Source organism: Electrona antarctica (genome assembly GCF_951216825.1).
Source record: "Electrona antarctica genome assembly, chromosome: 16".
Taxonomy (NCBI): Eukaryota; Metazoa; Chordata; class Actinopteri; order Myctophiformes; family Myctophidae; genus Electrona; species Electrona antarctica.
In genome coordinates, this window is record NC_136797.1 from 6937525 (window position 1) to 6954741 (window position 17217).

The window sequence follows — 17217 nt, forward strand, 5'->3', positions numbered from 1 at the left end:
CCACTGCTGTCACACCCACAACTCCTCCATGTAAGTCCCACTGCTGTCACACCACAACTCCTCCATGTAAGTCCCACTGCTGTCACACCACAACTCCTCCATGTAAGTCCCACTGCTGTCACACCACAACTCCTCCATGTAAGTCCCACCACTCACACCCACAACTCATCCATGTAAGTCCCACTGCTGTCACACCACAACTCATCCATGTAAGTCCCACTGCTGTCACACCACAACTCATCCATGTAAGTCCCACTGCTGTCACACCACAACTCCTCCATGTAAGTCCCACTGCTGTCACACCACAACTCCTCCATGTAAGTCCCACTGCTGTCACACCACAACTCCTCCATGTAAGTCCCACTGCTGTCACACCCACAACTCATCCATGTAAGTCCCACTACTCACACCCACAACTCATCCATGTAAGTCCCACTACTCACACCCACAACTCCTCCATGTAAGTCCCACTACTCACACCCACAACTCATCCATGTAAGTCCCACTCCTCACCCACAACTCACGATTTTGTCCATTTTGTCACCCAGTGTCAATTATCTAATGTAATCCTGGTCTCTACACTCACTCTGCCAACCTGGGGAGAGCAACGGACTGACCTCATGTTTCCTTCTATGCATGAGTCCAAGCTGCTTCTTTTCACCTGAGAGGGGGTTATTTCTTTGGCCGGACGTAACGCGTGCATGGAAGGAACACATTATTCCAACCAGTTCCTTTCCCCTCCATCAGGCGCCCCGGCTGGCCAGGGGGAGGTAGTTTAGACCAGGGGTTCACAACCTGTGGGTCGCGACCCCTCAGGGGGTCGCCAAATTATTTTGGGCAGGCCCCAAATTATATTAAAAAATATTTTGCAACTGAATGGAAAATGGAAATGAAGAGTTACATACCGTAGTACATGCATACACCTTCCCTAATGATTATATCTGCTTTCAGTATTTATTTATGGTGTATTGTCTCTATTATTAAGGTTATTGTAGCAGTCAATTTATATTGGGGGGCGGGAGGGGGCATTTCCGGGGGTCCCCGGCCAAAAACGTTGAGAACCCCTGGTTTAAAGACCAGGATTACTGCATATTTTTTGTGAGGGTACCTATACCCTATAGGGGACACGGGGAGAACATACAAACTCCACACATGACCATGTATTTCTGACTGCCCCCCCCCCCCCATCCCTCTCTCTCTCTCCAGAGCTGTGGTGAAGGCCCTGTTCTCCCCCAGGGCCTCGGTGCCCCCCCTGGTCCGCGGTCTGGGGGGGCTGGAGGGGAACAGCCAGCGCTGCCTGCAGAGGATCGGCACCATCAGGAAGACCTTCAGCGGCGGCATGGCGGCCATACGCAGACACTCGCACTGCGTGGCGGTCAAACTGCAGGCCGTAAGTAGTATCCTATACTGCAGTTGTTCTCGGGGACCGCACGTAATTCCGACAGAGCATTAGTCCGACATGCGTCCCGCATGTTGGACATGCACTGCTCCCGTGCTTGCGGTTATGGTTAGGCCATTTTGGGGTTTGCCTAAGTCACATTGTGTAATAAAAATGCAGAGGCTACAGTGTGTCAACATAAAAGGGCCTACTGTAGGTCCCAGTCTTGACATATAGGCCATTATACTACTGTGGCGGAAACAGCACAACCTTTTCAATAAGGACATTAGGTGATTTTACCAGAGGTGGTGAACTGGCCAGTGAAGAGATACAAAATATAATTATTGTGGTAACTTCACATCAAGAAAGGCACAAACTCAGTCTTTATGTCTTTGACGCTTTATATCAGATTTGCAGATCAAACAATACAGAAACCATGTGGGATTCAATATGGCTACTTTTCTCCATCACTCCTGGCAACCAAGGACAGTCTAAGAAGGACGAGACGCGAAGACCGTACGGGCGACGCCATGTTGCTTATGGTGCTCCATGGAAGGAAAGAAACATGCGCAATGGGCTATATGCAGCCAACACTTCCGCGTTCAGCTTCCTTGGTCTCAACTGCGCATGTTTCTTTCCTTCCAAAGCAACATGGCGTCGCCCGTACGGTCTTCGCGTCTCATCCTTCTTAGACTGTCCTTGCTGGCAACCTGGAAGTGAACCCATTTAACATGACCAGAGGAACCTGGCAAACTGCCAACAGCACCATCTCCTGTCATGATATAGTATAGGCTATAGGAAAACCATGGCATGATCATTATAGCAAGACCATACACTATAGTATATAACAATTATAACAATTATGACGAAGGTCATTATTTCAGGAAGGTGCACACTATTACACCTCTCTTCTCACTGCATAGCAGTCAGTGAGTATCTACTGCATCCTGCCCAAACCACACCAAAGGGTCGGGTCGGGACAAAATGGTTCTTAAGGTCAACCACACCAATGCAAGTATGCAACTCAATGAGTTGCAATCGTGTGGTTTACCTTAAAAAAACGTTTTGTCCCGACCCGACCCTTTGGTGTGGTTTGGCCTTTTAGACTCACTCAAATTGAGAAAGGATCATATGGCACCCTCCAGGGGTCCTGGGATGCAATGCTGTACTCAGTACTGCACTGAGTCTATAACGTTGTTGAAGTAGGACTCGTAAAATAAAATGTCCCCATGGGACCCATCTGGGACCCATCTGGGACCCATCTGGGACCCATGGGGACCCATCTGGTACCCATGGGGACCCATCTGGGACCCATCTGGGACCCATGGGGACCCATCTGGGACCCATCTGGAACCCATCTGGGACCCATGGGGACCCATCTGGGACCCATCTGGGACCCATGGGGACCCATCTGGGACCCATCTGGGACCCATGGGGACCCATCTGGGACCCATCTGGGACCCATCTGGGACCCATGGGGACCCATCTGGGACCCATCTGGGACCCATCTAAAAGACCACCCACATCACTGCTACTGTACACTCACTGTCAAACAGCAGGCAGCCACCGTACGCATCCTACTAATGCATCTCTGTCTCTCTCTCTCTCTCTTCAATTTCAAAAGGCTTTATTGGCATGATAAAATATGGTCTACATTGCCAAAGCACACATACAACAAAACAAATGTCAACATTGCGCACAAAGAGACAACAACAAACATCCCAACAATAATGAACAACAAGCAATACAGTAACAATGAAAAGAAATGAACAAACAGAAACATAACAGCAACTTAATGACCCTGGCCTGGTCAGCCAGATATACCTGGCTCTTCTGTCCACTGGCTGTCCCTCAGTTGATGACAACTCTTAAACGTATTTTGCTGCCAAAAATGTGCATTTGGACTGTTCTCCCAGAACATATTGAAGTGATGAGTCATTAATGGTGGATTCAAATTCTTTATATTTTTCTTTAAATTTAGGGAAGAATGATTCTCTGAGGTCTATATATTTGTCACATTGTAACTCTCTCTCTCTCTCCCTCCAGGATGCTCTGTTGAACCTGATCCGCCGGGCCCGGCCAGTCTTCCTCCAGTGTGTGCTGGCCAGGCCAGACAACGGACAGTTTGACATCCCCAGCCTCAGAGTGCAGCTGCACTCCACACAGATCCTGTCTGCCTTGCAGATCTACCGCACAGGTTGGTATACTGTAGAGGCCTACTGCACTAACCTGACTCCGCCAGATGGGGCAGCAGAGAGTCCCCCCTCCTGCTCCCATCTGGGAACTCTCAGGCAGACTTGATGCCCGGCCACAAAACGGCCTGGCCAATCAGCAGCAGCTAGAGGCGGGATAGTTACTACTGCACTGCAATGACCCCCAATAAAGTAGCAGAAAGAGAGAAACATCACAGTGTGGTGCATTTTGAGCTTGTACCTTTTTTCCCGATGATTCTTTGTGAAACTGTGTAATAATTGCATTTTTATAGCGCTTTTCCAAGTGCTCAAAGTCCTTTACAATGGTTCATTCATTCATACATTGGGAGGTGAAGCGGCGAACAGTCGACGCCATGAGCGTCCTCACTTCCCACATTCACACACCAATGGTGGTGAGCTCACACCGACCGACTCATTGGAGGCAATGTAGGGTTCAGTGTCTTGCCCAAGGGACACTTCGACATGTGGACAGGAGGAGGAGCCGGGATTCGAGCCGCCTACCCAGGGATCATTGGGCGACCTGCTCTACCTCCTGAGCCACAGCCGCCCCTGTGTGTACTGTACGGTGTACTGATCATACTATAGTATATGTGTATACGATGTACTGATCATATAGTAGTATGACCGCCCCTGTGTATACGGTGCACTGATCATATAGTAGTATGACCGCCCCTGTGTATACGGTGTACTGATCATACAGTAGTATGACCGCCCCTGTGTATACGGTGTACTGATCATACAGTAGTATGACCGCCCCTGTGTATACGGTGTACTGATCATACAGTAGTATGACCGCCCCTGTGTATACGGTGTACTGATCATACAGTAGTATGACCGCCCCTGTGTATACGGTGTACTGATCATACAGTAGTATGACCGCCCCTGTGTATACGGTGTACTGATCATACAGTAGTATGACCGCCCCTGTGTATACGGTGTACTGATCATACAGTAGTATGACCGCCCCTGTGTATACGGTGTACTGATCATACAGTAGTATGACCGCCCCTGTGTATACGGTGTACTGATCATACAGTAGTATGACCGCCCCTGTGTATACGGTGTACTGATCATACAGTAGTATGACCGCCCCTGTGTATACGGTGTACTGATCATACAGTAGTATGACCGCCCCTGTGTATACGGTGTACTGATCATACAGTAGTATGACCGCCCCTGTGTATACGGTGTACTGATCATACAGTAGTATGACCGCCCCTGTGTATACGGTGTACTGATCATACAGTAGTATGACCGCCCCTGTGTATACGGTGTACTGATCATACAGTAGTATGACCGCCCCTGTGTATACGGTGTACTGATCATACAGTAGTATGACCGCCCCTGTGTATACGGTGTACTGATCATACAGTAGTATGACCGCCCCTGTGTATACGGTGTACTGATCATACAGTAGTATGACCGCCCCTGTGTATACGGTGTACTGATCATACAGTAGTATGACCGCCCCTGTGTATACGGTGTACTGATCATACAGTAGTATGACCGCCCCTGTGTATACGGTGTACTGATCATACAGTAGTATGACCGCCCCTGTGTATACGGTGTACTGATCATACAGTAGTATGACCGCCCCTGTGTATACGGTGTACTGATCATACAGTAGTATGACCGCCCCTGTGTATACGGTGTACTGATCATACAGTAGTATGACCGCCCCTGTGTATACGGTGTACTGATCATACAGTAGTATGACCGCCCCTGTGTATACGGTGTACTGATCATACAGTAGTATGACCGCCCCTGTGTATACGGTGTACTGATCATACAGTAGTATGACCGCCCCTGTGTATACGGTGTACTGATCATACAGTAGTATGACCGCCCCTGTGTATACGGTGTACTGATCATACAGTAGTATGACCGCCCCTGTGTATACGGTGTACTGATCATACAGTAGTATGACCGCCCCTGTGTATACGGTGTACTGATCATACAGTAGTATGACCGCCCCTGTGTATACGGTGTACTGATCATACAGTATGACGGCATTAATGGAGAAGAAAGAAAAACAAACTGTCTCTCTCATCATATTCCACAGGTTATCCAGAACACATGCCCTTCAGTTCCTCTCTCTCTCCCTCACAGTGTCTCTCTCTCATCATATTCCAGGTTATATTCAGTGTCTCTCTCTCATCATATTCCAGGTTATATTCAGTGTCTCTCTCTCATCATATTCCAGGTTATATTCAGTGTCTCTCTCTCAAGGTTCAAGGTTCAAGGTTCAACTTTATTGTCAACAATACCAGTTACAGGGTAAAAGGCACGTGAAATTCATTGTGCGTTAAAAGACCATACAACAGCTACAGTCTAATCAAATAATCAAATAATCTGTATAAAGAACTAAGTGCAGGTTAAAACTAACATCTCTAAAGTACACAACTACTGAAAGTATATTCCAGGTTATATTCAGTGTCTCTCTCCCATCATATTCCAGGTTATATTCAGTGTCTCTCTCTCCCTTCATATTCCAGGTTATATTCAGTGTCTCTCTCCCATCATATTCCAGGTTATATTCAGTGTCTCTCTCTCATCATATTCCAGGTTATATTCAGTGTCTCTCTCTCATCATATTCCAGGTTATATTCAGTGTCTCTCTCTCTCTTCATATTCCAGGTTATATTCAGTGTCTCTCTCTCTTCATATTCCAGGTTATATTCAGTGTCTCTCTCTCTTCATATTCCAGGTTATATTCAGTGTCTCTCTCCCATCATATTCCAGGTTATATTCAGTGTCTCTCTCCCTTCATATTCCAGGTTATATTCAGTGTCTCTCTCTCTTCATATTCCAGGTTATATTCAGTGTCTCTCTCCCATCATATTCCAGGTTATATTCAGTGTCTCTCTCCCATCATATTCCAGGTTATATTCAGTGTCTCTCTCCCATCATATTCCAGGTTATATTCAGTGTCTCTCTCCCTTCATACTCCAGGTTATATTCAGTGTCTCTCTCCCATCATATTCCAGGTTATATTCAGTGTCTCTCTCCCATCATATTCCAGGTTATATTCAGTGTCTCTCTCCCTTCATACTCCAGGTTATCCAGAGCACATGCCCTTCAGTGACTTCCGCTGTCGCTTCCAGGCTCTGTCTCCTCCCATCATGAAGCGCTACGGCTCCATGTTCATCTCCCATGACGAGAGGAAGGTACTGTACCATTACACCTGTACACTGTAAGTCATACCTGGGCAACTGGGGGCCCCCCCACCTTCACTTAATGCGGCCCTCAGGTTAACCCATTTTGACCTGAGATCAGATTCTAAAGATTTCTTCTACATCCTGACAGTTTTCTGAAAAAGATATATGTGTCGTTCTTTGATTTTTCAAAAATAGCAGATCTACAAGCTCGGAACTTGTAGATCTGCTATTTTTCAATAGCTAAAGCATAACATAATGCTAACACCAAAAGGGGTTCCCGCCCCAAAATGGGTTAATCTACAAGCTCGGAACTTGTAGATCTGCTATTTTTCAATAGCTAAAGCATAACATAATGCTAACACCAAAAGGGGTTCCCGCCCCAAAATGGGTTAATGCGGCCCTCAGGTTAATATCAGAATACTGATATATTATTGATTTAAGCTAATTACTAGTATTAAAATGTTATTGTCTTTTTTTGTGTGTCCAATGTATTTGTATTTAGTTCACAAAGTTAACATATAACTATAACTAAATGCATTTGAAATTAAATAAAAAAGGTGACTTTTCAGGATTCCAATTAAAAAATAGAACAATACAAATTCAGGATTTCAATTAAAATATAGAAAAAATAGCTGATCTACAAGCTCAAAACGCGTCGCAGTGCGACACGTTGTAGATCGGCTATTTTTGCTGCGACAGTAATATGCAATGTGGCCCCTCTGGAGTGAGTGTGGAAATACAGTGGCACTCTCCATCGTCAAAGTTGCCCATCCATGACCTAAGTACAGCTCATTCTCTTTGCTTTACGGACGTTGAACCCATAAAGTTAACGCGTGTTATTCATGTCCCGTTATTTCTCCCCCAGGCAGTGGAGGAGTTGCTGGTTGAACTGGATCTGGACAAGAAGAGCATAGTTCTGGGTGCCAGCAGGGTGAGAATTAACACCAATCATACTATTGTACAACATGGATCCCCCCCCCCCCCCCCCCCATCTATCCTTGCAAGAATGCAATGCATGCATGAATCCACCTGAAAATATTGTATTTTTGGACTGTTTGTGTGATGAATACATTCACGCAGAGAATCAATTTATCAATCGAGAAATATAGAGGTAGGCCTACAAGCAGCCAAATAAAATAAATATAGAGGTAGGCCTACAAGCAGCCAAATAAAATAAATATAGAGGTAGGCCTACAAGCAGCCAAATAAAATAAATATAGAGGTAGGCCTACAAGCAGCCAAATAAAATAAATATAGAGGTAGGCCTACAAGCAGCCAAATAAAATAAATATAGAGGTAGGCCTACAAGCAGCCAAATAAAATAAATATAGAGGTAGGCCTACAAGCAGCCAAATAAAATAAATATAGAGGTAGGCCTACAAGCAGCCAAATAAAATAAATATAGAGGTAGGCCTACAAGCAGCCAAATAAAATAAATATAGAGGTAGGCCTACAAGCAGCCAAATAAAATAAATATAGAGGTAGGCCTACAAGCAGCCAAATAAAATAAATATAGAGGTAGGCCTACAAGCAGCCAAATAAAATAAATATAGAGGTAGGCCTACAAGCAGCCAAATAAAATAAATATAGAGGTAGGCCTACAAGCAGCCAAATAAAATAAATATAGAGGTAGGCCTACAAGCAGCCAAATAAAATAAATATAGAGGTAGGCCTACAAGCAGCCAAATAAAATAAATATAGAGGTAGGCCTACAAGCAGCCAAATAAAATAAATATAGAGGTAGGCCTACAAGCAGCCAAATAAAATAAATATAGAGGTAGGCCTACAAGCAGCCAAATAAAATAAATATAGAGGTAGGCCTACAAGCAGCCAAATAAAATAAAGCGATAAAGCAAAGCAAATTCACAACAAGGTTGATGTTTCTGAGCTTAAAACAAGGAGGAAAACACGAGGCATCAACAGATTTGAAACTAGATATTTGCCGGAGAGTATTCGGGTGCAGTACTTAGTTTAGACTAGCCATTGGTTAGACCAGTCATTAGTCCTACAACCTATCTCCAACCCTCACCCCTCCCTAACCCTAACCTCCCACGGGGCAGCACACCTAAACCTAACCATAACCCTCTCCCAACCCTTAACGCACACCTCAACAACCTTAATCCGGTCGTTTTAACGCACCCCTCACCAACCTTAATCCGGTCGTTTTAACGCACCCCTCACCAACCTTAATCCGGTCGTCTTAACGCACCCCTCACCAACCTTAATCCGGTCGTCTTAACGCACCCCTCACCAACCTTAATCCGGTTGTCTTAACGCACCCCTCACCAACCTTAATCCGGTTGTCTTAACGCACCCCTCACCAACCTTAATCCGGTTGTCTTAACGCACACCTCACCAACCTTAATCCGGTCGTCTTAACGCACACCTCACCAACCTTAATCCGGTCGTCTTAACGCACCCCTCACCAACCTTAATCCGGTCGTCTTAACGCACCCCTCACCAACCTTAATCCGGTCGTCTTAACGCACCCCTCACCAACCTTAATCCGGTTGTCTTAACGCACCCCTCACCAACCTTAATCCGGTTGTCTTAACGCACACCTCACCAACCTTAATCCGGTTGTCTTAACGCACCCCTCACCAACCTTAATCCGGTCGTCTTAACGCACCCCTCACCAACCTTAATCCGGTTGTTTTAACGCACACCTCACCAACCTTAATCCGGTCGTCTTAACGCACCCCTCACCAACCTTAATCCGGTTGTCTTAACGCACCCCTCACCAACCTTAATCCGGTTGTCTTAACGCACACCTCACCAACCTTAATCCGGTCGTTTTAACGCACCCCTCACCAACCTTAATCCGGTCGTCTTAACGCACCCCTCACCAACCTTATGTCTAACCAATGACTAGTCTAAACTAAGTATGCAGCATTTTTGTAATTATAGGTGTGATGATATATAGTCCTAGAGCTGCTGGTTTGACACACACTGCCTGCTCTATATTTCAGGTGTTCATGAAGCGTGGGGTGCTCCGCTCTCTGGAACAGCGGAGGGACCAGCTGGTCAGTGGCTGGTTGCTCCAGTTACAGGCTGCATGTATGGGACATCTGGGAAGACACGGGTACCGCAAGCTAAAGGTTAGCATCTATCTATCTATCTATCTATCTATCTATCTATCTATCTATCTCGGTGTGACTCAAAGACAACTTAGACAAGTAGCCTAAAGCCAAATTCCAATACCCCAAATCTCGGCCACTCACTCACTCACACTCGGTCACTCCAGCATGGTGGTGTTACGGTGAAATTGGTGACCTGCTGAAATATGTAACAATCGTGTAGACAACCACATAATGTCAGTGTCTGAATGTAAATCGTTGCAGTTTGTTTATTAGCAGAGTTCAACCTGGCGGTATTTAGGCCACATATTTAAAGTCCTCTATATAAGTTGTGTGAAATCCACAAGATGGTCACATATTCCGTCAGGTCACCAATTTCACCACAACACCGCCATGCTGGAGTGATCGAGTGAGAGTGAGTGAGTGGCCGAGATTTGGGGTATTGGAATTTGGCCTATAGGACCCAAAAACCAAAATGTTGAACAGACAGGCCGCAGAGAAGGTCAAATGGAAGTATTTATTATACTGAAAACACTATAGGTGAACAGAACACCATAACAAACGTCTATACTCAAGCAGGGAACACAAGGAACTGAGGGTTATAGGGTTTAAGTAGGCACAGGCATAACAACACACAGGTGAACAGAACTAACAATCAACACAGGGATTGGCTAGGAGACTAAAAGGACACAGGTGATTGGCTGGGAGACTAACAGGACACAGTTGGAGAAAACTAGTAATCACAGCCTGGGAGGTGAGACAAGAGAGCCAAACAACAACTAGGCAAAACAAGAAACACTAGGTCACCACTACTACATAATAAAAGTATACAGTACACAGTTCATGACACTGTCTGTCTGTCTGTCTGTCTGTCTGTCTGTCTGTGTAAATTTTCATTTGTGTATTTTTATATCAAAAGTCCATAAAAATTGACATAATTACTTCCTGAAAACGTAAACGTACTGCGTGATGACGTGTCGAGGCCCACATCAATAAAAGCCAATAAAAATGAAGCTCACCCGTTTTATTCCCCATCTGCGCGGCCGTCCAATACTGTCCAACACAGCTGCTACTGAGTACCACAGACGAAAAACAGTCTAAGTCCAAATTTCAGACTGACCCCTCCACGAAAAGGCCTCGTTGTCCTGAACCCTTATCTCTTATTTATATATTATGGATCAATAGTGTGGACTTAGACTGTTATTCGTCTGTGGTACTCAGTTACAGAAATCCTCCGTTTTTATTCCCATTCAAGATAACATCCAGACAGTGTTTTACTCGGTTTCAACTTAATCATCACGCTAAAATATGTATCTGAAAATATTATAGGGTAGAAATAAGCCACATATCAGTAAACTGGTACAGCTGGCCGACTATCTGACTTGTAAACAAACACACTCCATGCGTCCTGCATGTAGCATAGCTACCGTCCCTAGCTACCGTCCCATCGCCTGAAGGGATGCAACGCTCTGATTGGTTCAGAAACTTCAGAGCCATCGTTTCATGCTGAAACCTGCTGAAACTTCAAAATAAAATGCCCACTATTTCCGTTTCCCTACACCTTTAAGTAAGAATGAGAATATTTGTTCCAACACTGTTCATCCACCCATCCAGGTGCAGCAGTTGGCAGTGAGCTGTGTGCAGAGGAACCTACGAGCGCTCAGAGCCGTGTGCAAATGGAGCTGGTGGAAACTGTTCTGTAAAGTGCGCCCTCTGCTGGACGTTAACATGGACAACCACTGGCTCAGGACCAAGGAGGTACGCAACGCAACGCACGCACGCACGCACGCACACTCTTGGATATTTTAAATGGTAAATATATATTTAATATTGACCATATTGACCTCTCCCAGGATGAGATCACAGCTTTGAGACGACGCTTGGAGAAATCAGAGAAGGAGAGAAATGAGCTGAGACAGAATACAGACATCCTGGAAACCAAGGTGTGTCTGCATGTCCATTATGGCTATAATTATATTAGTATCTTTGATACTAATATAATTATATTAGTATCTTTGATACTAATATAATTATGGGCGCTAGCCCCTCCTATGCCCAGCTTTGTGTGTTTGTGTGTACCCCATAGTGATAGTGATTTGATTGGTAATCTTTGTAGCTGCCAGTGTGAACGCAACATACATATATAGCTCACATGTTGGTGTGTTGGTGTGTCTAATAGGTCACAGCGGTGACCTCTGACCTGAGCGACGAGCGATTCCGAGGCGACGCGGTGGGTCAGGCCCTGGACGTGGAGAGAACCGAACGACTCAGACTGACCAGAGACAACAAAGACCTGCAGGTATGTCTGTCTGTCTGTCTGTCTGTCTGTCTGTCTGTCTGTCTGTCTGTCTGTCTGTCTAGAGTACCAACAGGTGACAAAGTGGCGCTGTTGAGCTTCACACTGTGCACAGGTGCATGATGGGAAGCTGAGTTTTTTTTGTTTTTTGCACCACTCACTTCAGTCTGATTTTATTTTTAATTGAAACTGAGTATTTCTACCCTGTGGGAATTGATACTCTTATACTTAAAGTAAAAGGTCTTCCACCACTATGTCCTCTCCCAGACTCGTCTGGATCAGTGTAAGGTTACCATAGCAACCCTGGAGAAGCAGCTGGCTGAGGGGAAACAGAGTGTCCAGAACAAAGACAGACCGACTGGACCAGCCACAGGTAGGCCAGCAGTACACGCACGCACCCACGCACGCATACGCACGCACGCCAGTGTTGTAGTCAACAAACATTTTTCGTCATAGTTTTAGTCGACAGAAACCACATTGCTAGGTTGAAAACCCACTGCTCTAACTTGTCGTTGGTTTTCCAGACAGTGAGCTGAACCTGTATCTTCTAACTTGTCGTTGGTTTTCCAGACAGTGAGCTGAACCTGTATCTTCTAACTTGTCGTTGGTTTTCCAGACAGTGAGCTGAACCTGTATCTTCTAACTTGTCGTTGGTTTTCCAGACAGTGAGCTGAACCTGTATCTTCTAACTTGTCGTTGCTTTTCCAGACAGTGAGCTGAACCTGCAGCTGGAGTGTTGTCAGACAGAGGTAGAGTTCCTGCGAAGGCGACTCAAACACACCGAGGAGAAACTGGAGTCTGAGAAACAGGCCAGACAACAGCTGGACGCCAAGGTATATACGCAAATGGAACCGAAAGAGAAAATAGCAGATCTATGATGATGATGTCTTGAGCTTGTATACAGTAGATGCTGCTATTTTTGCCGAATGTTACGCTCCCAAAAATAGGGGATGCTGGCGTTAACCATGTGACACTGTGACCCCTTTTCCACCGGTTGGTTCCCAATGGGAACCAGTTCAGTTATTTTCCACCGGTTGGTTCCCAATGGGAACCAGTTCAGTTATTTTCCACCGGTTGGTTCCCAATGGGAACCAGTTCAGTTCTTTTCCACCGGTTGGTTCCCAATGGGAACCAGTTCAGTTCTTTTCCACCGGTTGGTTCCCAATGGGAACAAGTTCAGTTCTTTTTGGTTCTCAGTCCATGAGCCAGAGCTCCAACATAACAAAATTGGAACGTTAATTATGAATTGAGTGTGCAAAACCATATTAGATTGTTATCAGCACGAAACTTCCCCAGTTGATTACTTACACGAAGACAATGATGTATTCGTTATCACAAATACTGTGGAAGGGTTATCATATATTAATTTACTTTTATTGATCCTATAAACAATTTAATATAGGTATAGTTTTGCCCACTCAATTCATAATAACGTTCCAATTTTGCGTGTGCGTGCCTGTGTGTGTGTGCGTGTGTGTGTGTGCGTGCCTGTGTGTGTGTGTAGGTGGTCTCCCTGCAGACGCAGCTGGAGCAGTCCAGGAGGAGCTTGACGGACCTGAAGCGTCAGTGCCGTCGCGTGACCTCCGACCTCCAGGACGCCCGCGTGCTGACCGACAACCTGCAGGGACGCACGCACGAGCTGGAACGCAAGCAGAGGAGGTCTGTGGCAGTGTTGTTTTTGGCAGCAAATTTAGGTTTTAGTTTTAGTCATAGTCTCTTGAAAAGTTTTAATTTAGTTTTAGTCACATTTTAGTCACCTGGAATGTTTTAGTGTTTTACTAAATATCATAAGATTTTAGTCGACTAAATCTACAGTTGATTTAGTCGACTAAAATGTATTTTGTTTGTTTGTTTGTTTGTTTCGTTGATGCCGTCGTAATGACTGATTTTACACTATTTTCAGCATGCAACTAATTGTGAAATGACTTATAGTGGATCTCATTTTAGTCTAGTTTTTATTTGTTGACAAAATCGACAGTATATTTAGTCATAGTTTTAATAATGTCTGTCTTAATGCTTTTACTAGTATGTTCTCTAACACACTGTGTGTCTGTCTGTCTCAATGTTCCGTCACGACAGCAAGGGAGTAAATATCCCTTCATTTTTGGTTACCTAATACCTACATCTTTTTACAATTTGTTTTAAAGCAAAAAACGATAAAAAAAATATGTTTTAGATGAAGGTGAAATGTGTGTGTCCATGGACGTGCACACACAGACATCAAAGGGGGCTTCAGCCTCCTGCCCTTTTACCCGTCTGTAAAACAACTGCCCTTTCCGGACCACGAATGTAACGTTTACTATGGCGAAAGAAATGCAAATGCCCTCCTCTCCAGAGAGACAGCAGCGAGTGCATTCTTTCCGGCAACGGCATGAGCCGCGGAACACCCGCGGAAGGCGGTTGTGTTTCACGCGGCAGGACACTCTAACCCAAACCCTTTACCCTATATAACCCTAACCGCAAAAGCACGGCGCAACGCATGTCGGACCAACGCACTGCCGCGGAAGCGAACGGCAGTCCAGTGTCTTATCTGCCTAACTCTAAAGAGTGCTGGGTTGCTCCCCGAAAATAGCTGATCTGCTAGATCTGCTAGTTTCGTCCAAAAGTGCCTATCTAACACTCTCTGTACGTCCCTGTGTGTGTCTGTATTGTAGGGTTCATTTGGTTAAATGTGTGTGTCTGTATTGTAGGGTTCATTTGGTTAAATGTGTGTGTCTGTATTGTAGGGTTCATTTGGTTAAATGTGTGTGTCTGTATTGTAGGGTTCATTTGGTTAAATGTGTGTGTCTGTATTGTAGGGTTCATTTGGTTAAATGTGTGTGTCTGTATTGTAGGGTTCATTTGGTTAAATGTGTGTGTCTGTATTGTAGGGTTCATTTGGTTAAATGTGTGTGTCTGTATAGGGTTCATTTGGTTAAATGTGTGTGTCTGTATTGCAGGTTTGACAGTGAACTGACTCAGGCTCTGGAGGGAGCCGACAACGAGAGAGAGAACAAAGACAAAGCCATCCAAGAGAACACCGCTCTGTGGACCGAGATATACACCCTGAGGAACACCCTGCAGGTGTGTGTGTGTGTGTGTCTGTAACTGTACTATACTGGATCTCTTGTCCACTACTCCCTTCCTAACATTTTAGTCTAGTTTTTATCTGTTGATGAAATCGTCAGTATATTTAGTCATAGTTTTAGTCATCATAGCTTAGTTTCCATGTAGTTTTCGTCAGTGGAAAAAGGTAGTCGACGAACATTTTTCGTCTTAGTTTTAGTCGACGAAAACAACTACTGCTCACTTCACACGGGTGTGATTTATTTCTGTAGGAGAGCCAGGGGGAGGCGAGCCGTCTATCCAATCAGAAAGAGGAACTGTGTGCTCAGATCCGTGACCTCAGCCTGCCCCTGGACTTGACCTCCGAGTCCCTGCCTGACCTCAAGAAACAGCTCCGCCTACTGGAGAGCACAGCCAATGAGAGAGCGGAGGAGATCACAAAGCTGACCGCCAAGATACAGCAGCAACAGCAGGTTAGCACACGCACGCACGCATGCACGCACACACACACACACACACGTGTAGTCTCTTGACTATGAGACTCAATCAATCAATCAATCAATTGTACATTTGCACACAATATTCCCGGTGTACCTTCTTTGACCACATTGGTTATCAGCTGTATGTATATATTATATTATATTATATTATATTATATTATATTATATTATGTTGTTAATCCAGGTTCACATGCGCTTTGAGCTGGAGCTGGAGAGAATGAAACAGATCCAACTGAAGGAGATGGAGGACAAAGAGGAGGAGCTGGAGGACGTCCACAAGTCTTCACAGAGACGAGTAAGTCACTCTGAGACAGACACCACTCATACATACTTATACTGTCCACAAGTCTTCACAGAGACGAGTAGGTCACTGTAGCACCACCCATTTACACCACCACCCTTTATACACCACCCTTATACTGTTCACAAGTCTTCACAGAGACGAGTAGGTCACTCTGAGACAGACACCACTCATACATACTTATACTGTCCACAAGTCTTCACAGAGAAGAGTAGGTCACTGTAGCACCACCCATATACACTACCCATACACCACATATACAACACCCACATACACCACCCTTATACTGTTCACAGGTCTTCACAGAGACGAGTAGGTCACTAGCACCACCCATATACACCACCCATATACACCACCCTTATACTGTCCACAGGTCTTCACAGAGACGAGTAGGTCACTGTAGCACCACCCATATACACCACCCTTATACTGTTCACAAGTCTTCACAGAGACGAGTAGGTCACTGTAGCACCACCCATATACACCACCCATATACACCACCCTTATACTGTTCACAGGTCTTCACAGAGACGAGTAGGTCACTGTAGAACCACCCATATACACCACCCATACACCACCCATACACACTACCCATATACACCACCCTTATGCAGACGCCAACAACCGGCCTGTCATTAGAGGTGAAGGTTTGGCCATATAGTAGCAGATGATGTCAAATGCTCTGCACCACCTGTACAGTGACACCTCATCAACCAAACCCACTGGCCATCACATATGCTGTAAATAACACTATATTATTCCATGTACCGGTAATTAAAATCTCTCTTCTGTGTGTGTGTGCGTGTGTGCGTGCGTGCGCATGTGCGCGCTGTGTGTGTGCGTGCTGTGCGTGTGTGCGTGTGTGTGTGGGCGTGCGTGCGTGCGTGTGCTGTGTGTGGGCGTGTAGCTGAGGCAGATGGAGATGCAGTTGGAACAGGAGTATGAAGAGAAACAGATGGTCGTTCATGAGAAACATGACCTGGAAGGACTCATCGCAACTTTGTGTGACCAGGTACACAACATGAAACATACACAACAATACACTGTGACCAGGTACACAACATGAAACATACACAACAATACACTGTGACCAGGTACACAACATGAAACATACACAACAATACACTGTGACCAGGTACACAACATGAAACATACACAACAATACACTGTGACCAGGTACACAACATGAAACATACACAACAATACACTGTGACCAGGTACACAACATGAAACATACACAACAATACAC

At 45.2% G+C, this 17217-nt stretch overlaps 1 protein-coding gene across 1 annotated transcript in view; it reads left to right on the top strand.

Annotated features, from left to right (window-relative positions):
• The window catches only part of myo18b (myosin XVIIIB), a gene marked incomplete at its 3' end in the record, with an annotated part of 66454 nt that overhangs the window by 14960 nt on the left and 34277 nt on the right, over positions 1–17217 (top strand). The window contains exons 18-32 of the mRNA XM_079524697.1: positions 1207–1390; positions 3425–3575; positions 6649–6758; positions 7615–7680; positions 9719–9847; positions 11441–11584; positions 11680–11769; positions 12006–12125; positions 12390–12495; positions 12831–12955; positions 13627–13781; positions 15062–15185; positions 15440–15640; positions 15852–15962; positions 16876–16980. Coding sequence (XP_079380823.1) covers positions 1207–1390; positions 3425–3575; positions 6649–6758; positions 7615–7680; positions 9719–9847; positions 11441–11584; positions 11680–11769; positions 12006–12125; positions 12390–12495; positions 12831–12955; positions 13627–13781; positions 15062–15185; positions 15440–15640; positions 15852–15962; positions 16876–16980 — 1921 coding nt within the window. The remainder of the gene's footprint in view (positions 1–1206; positions 1391–3424; positions 3576–6648; positions 6759–7614; positions 7681–9718; positions 9848–11440; positions 11585–11679; positions 11770–12005; positions 12126–12389; positions 12496–12830; positions 12956–13626; positions 13782–15061; positions 15186–15439; positions 15641–15851; positions 15963–16875; positions 16981–17217) is intronic.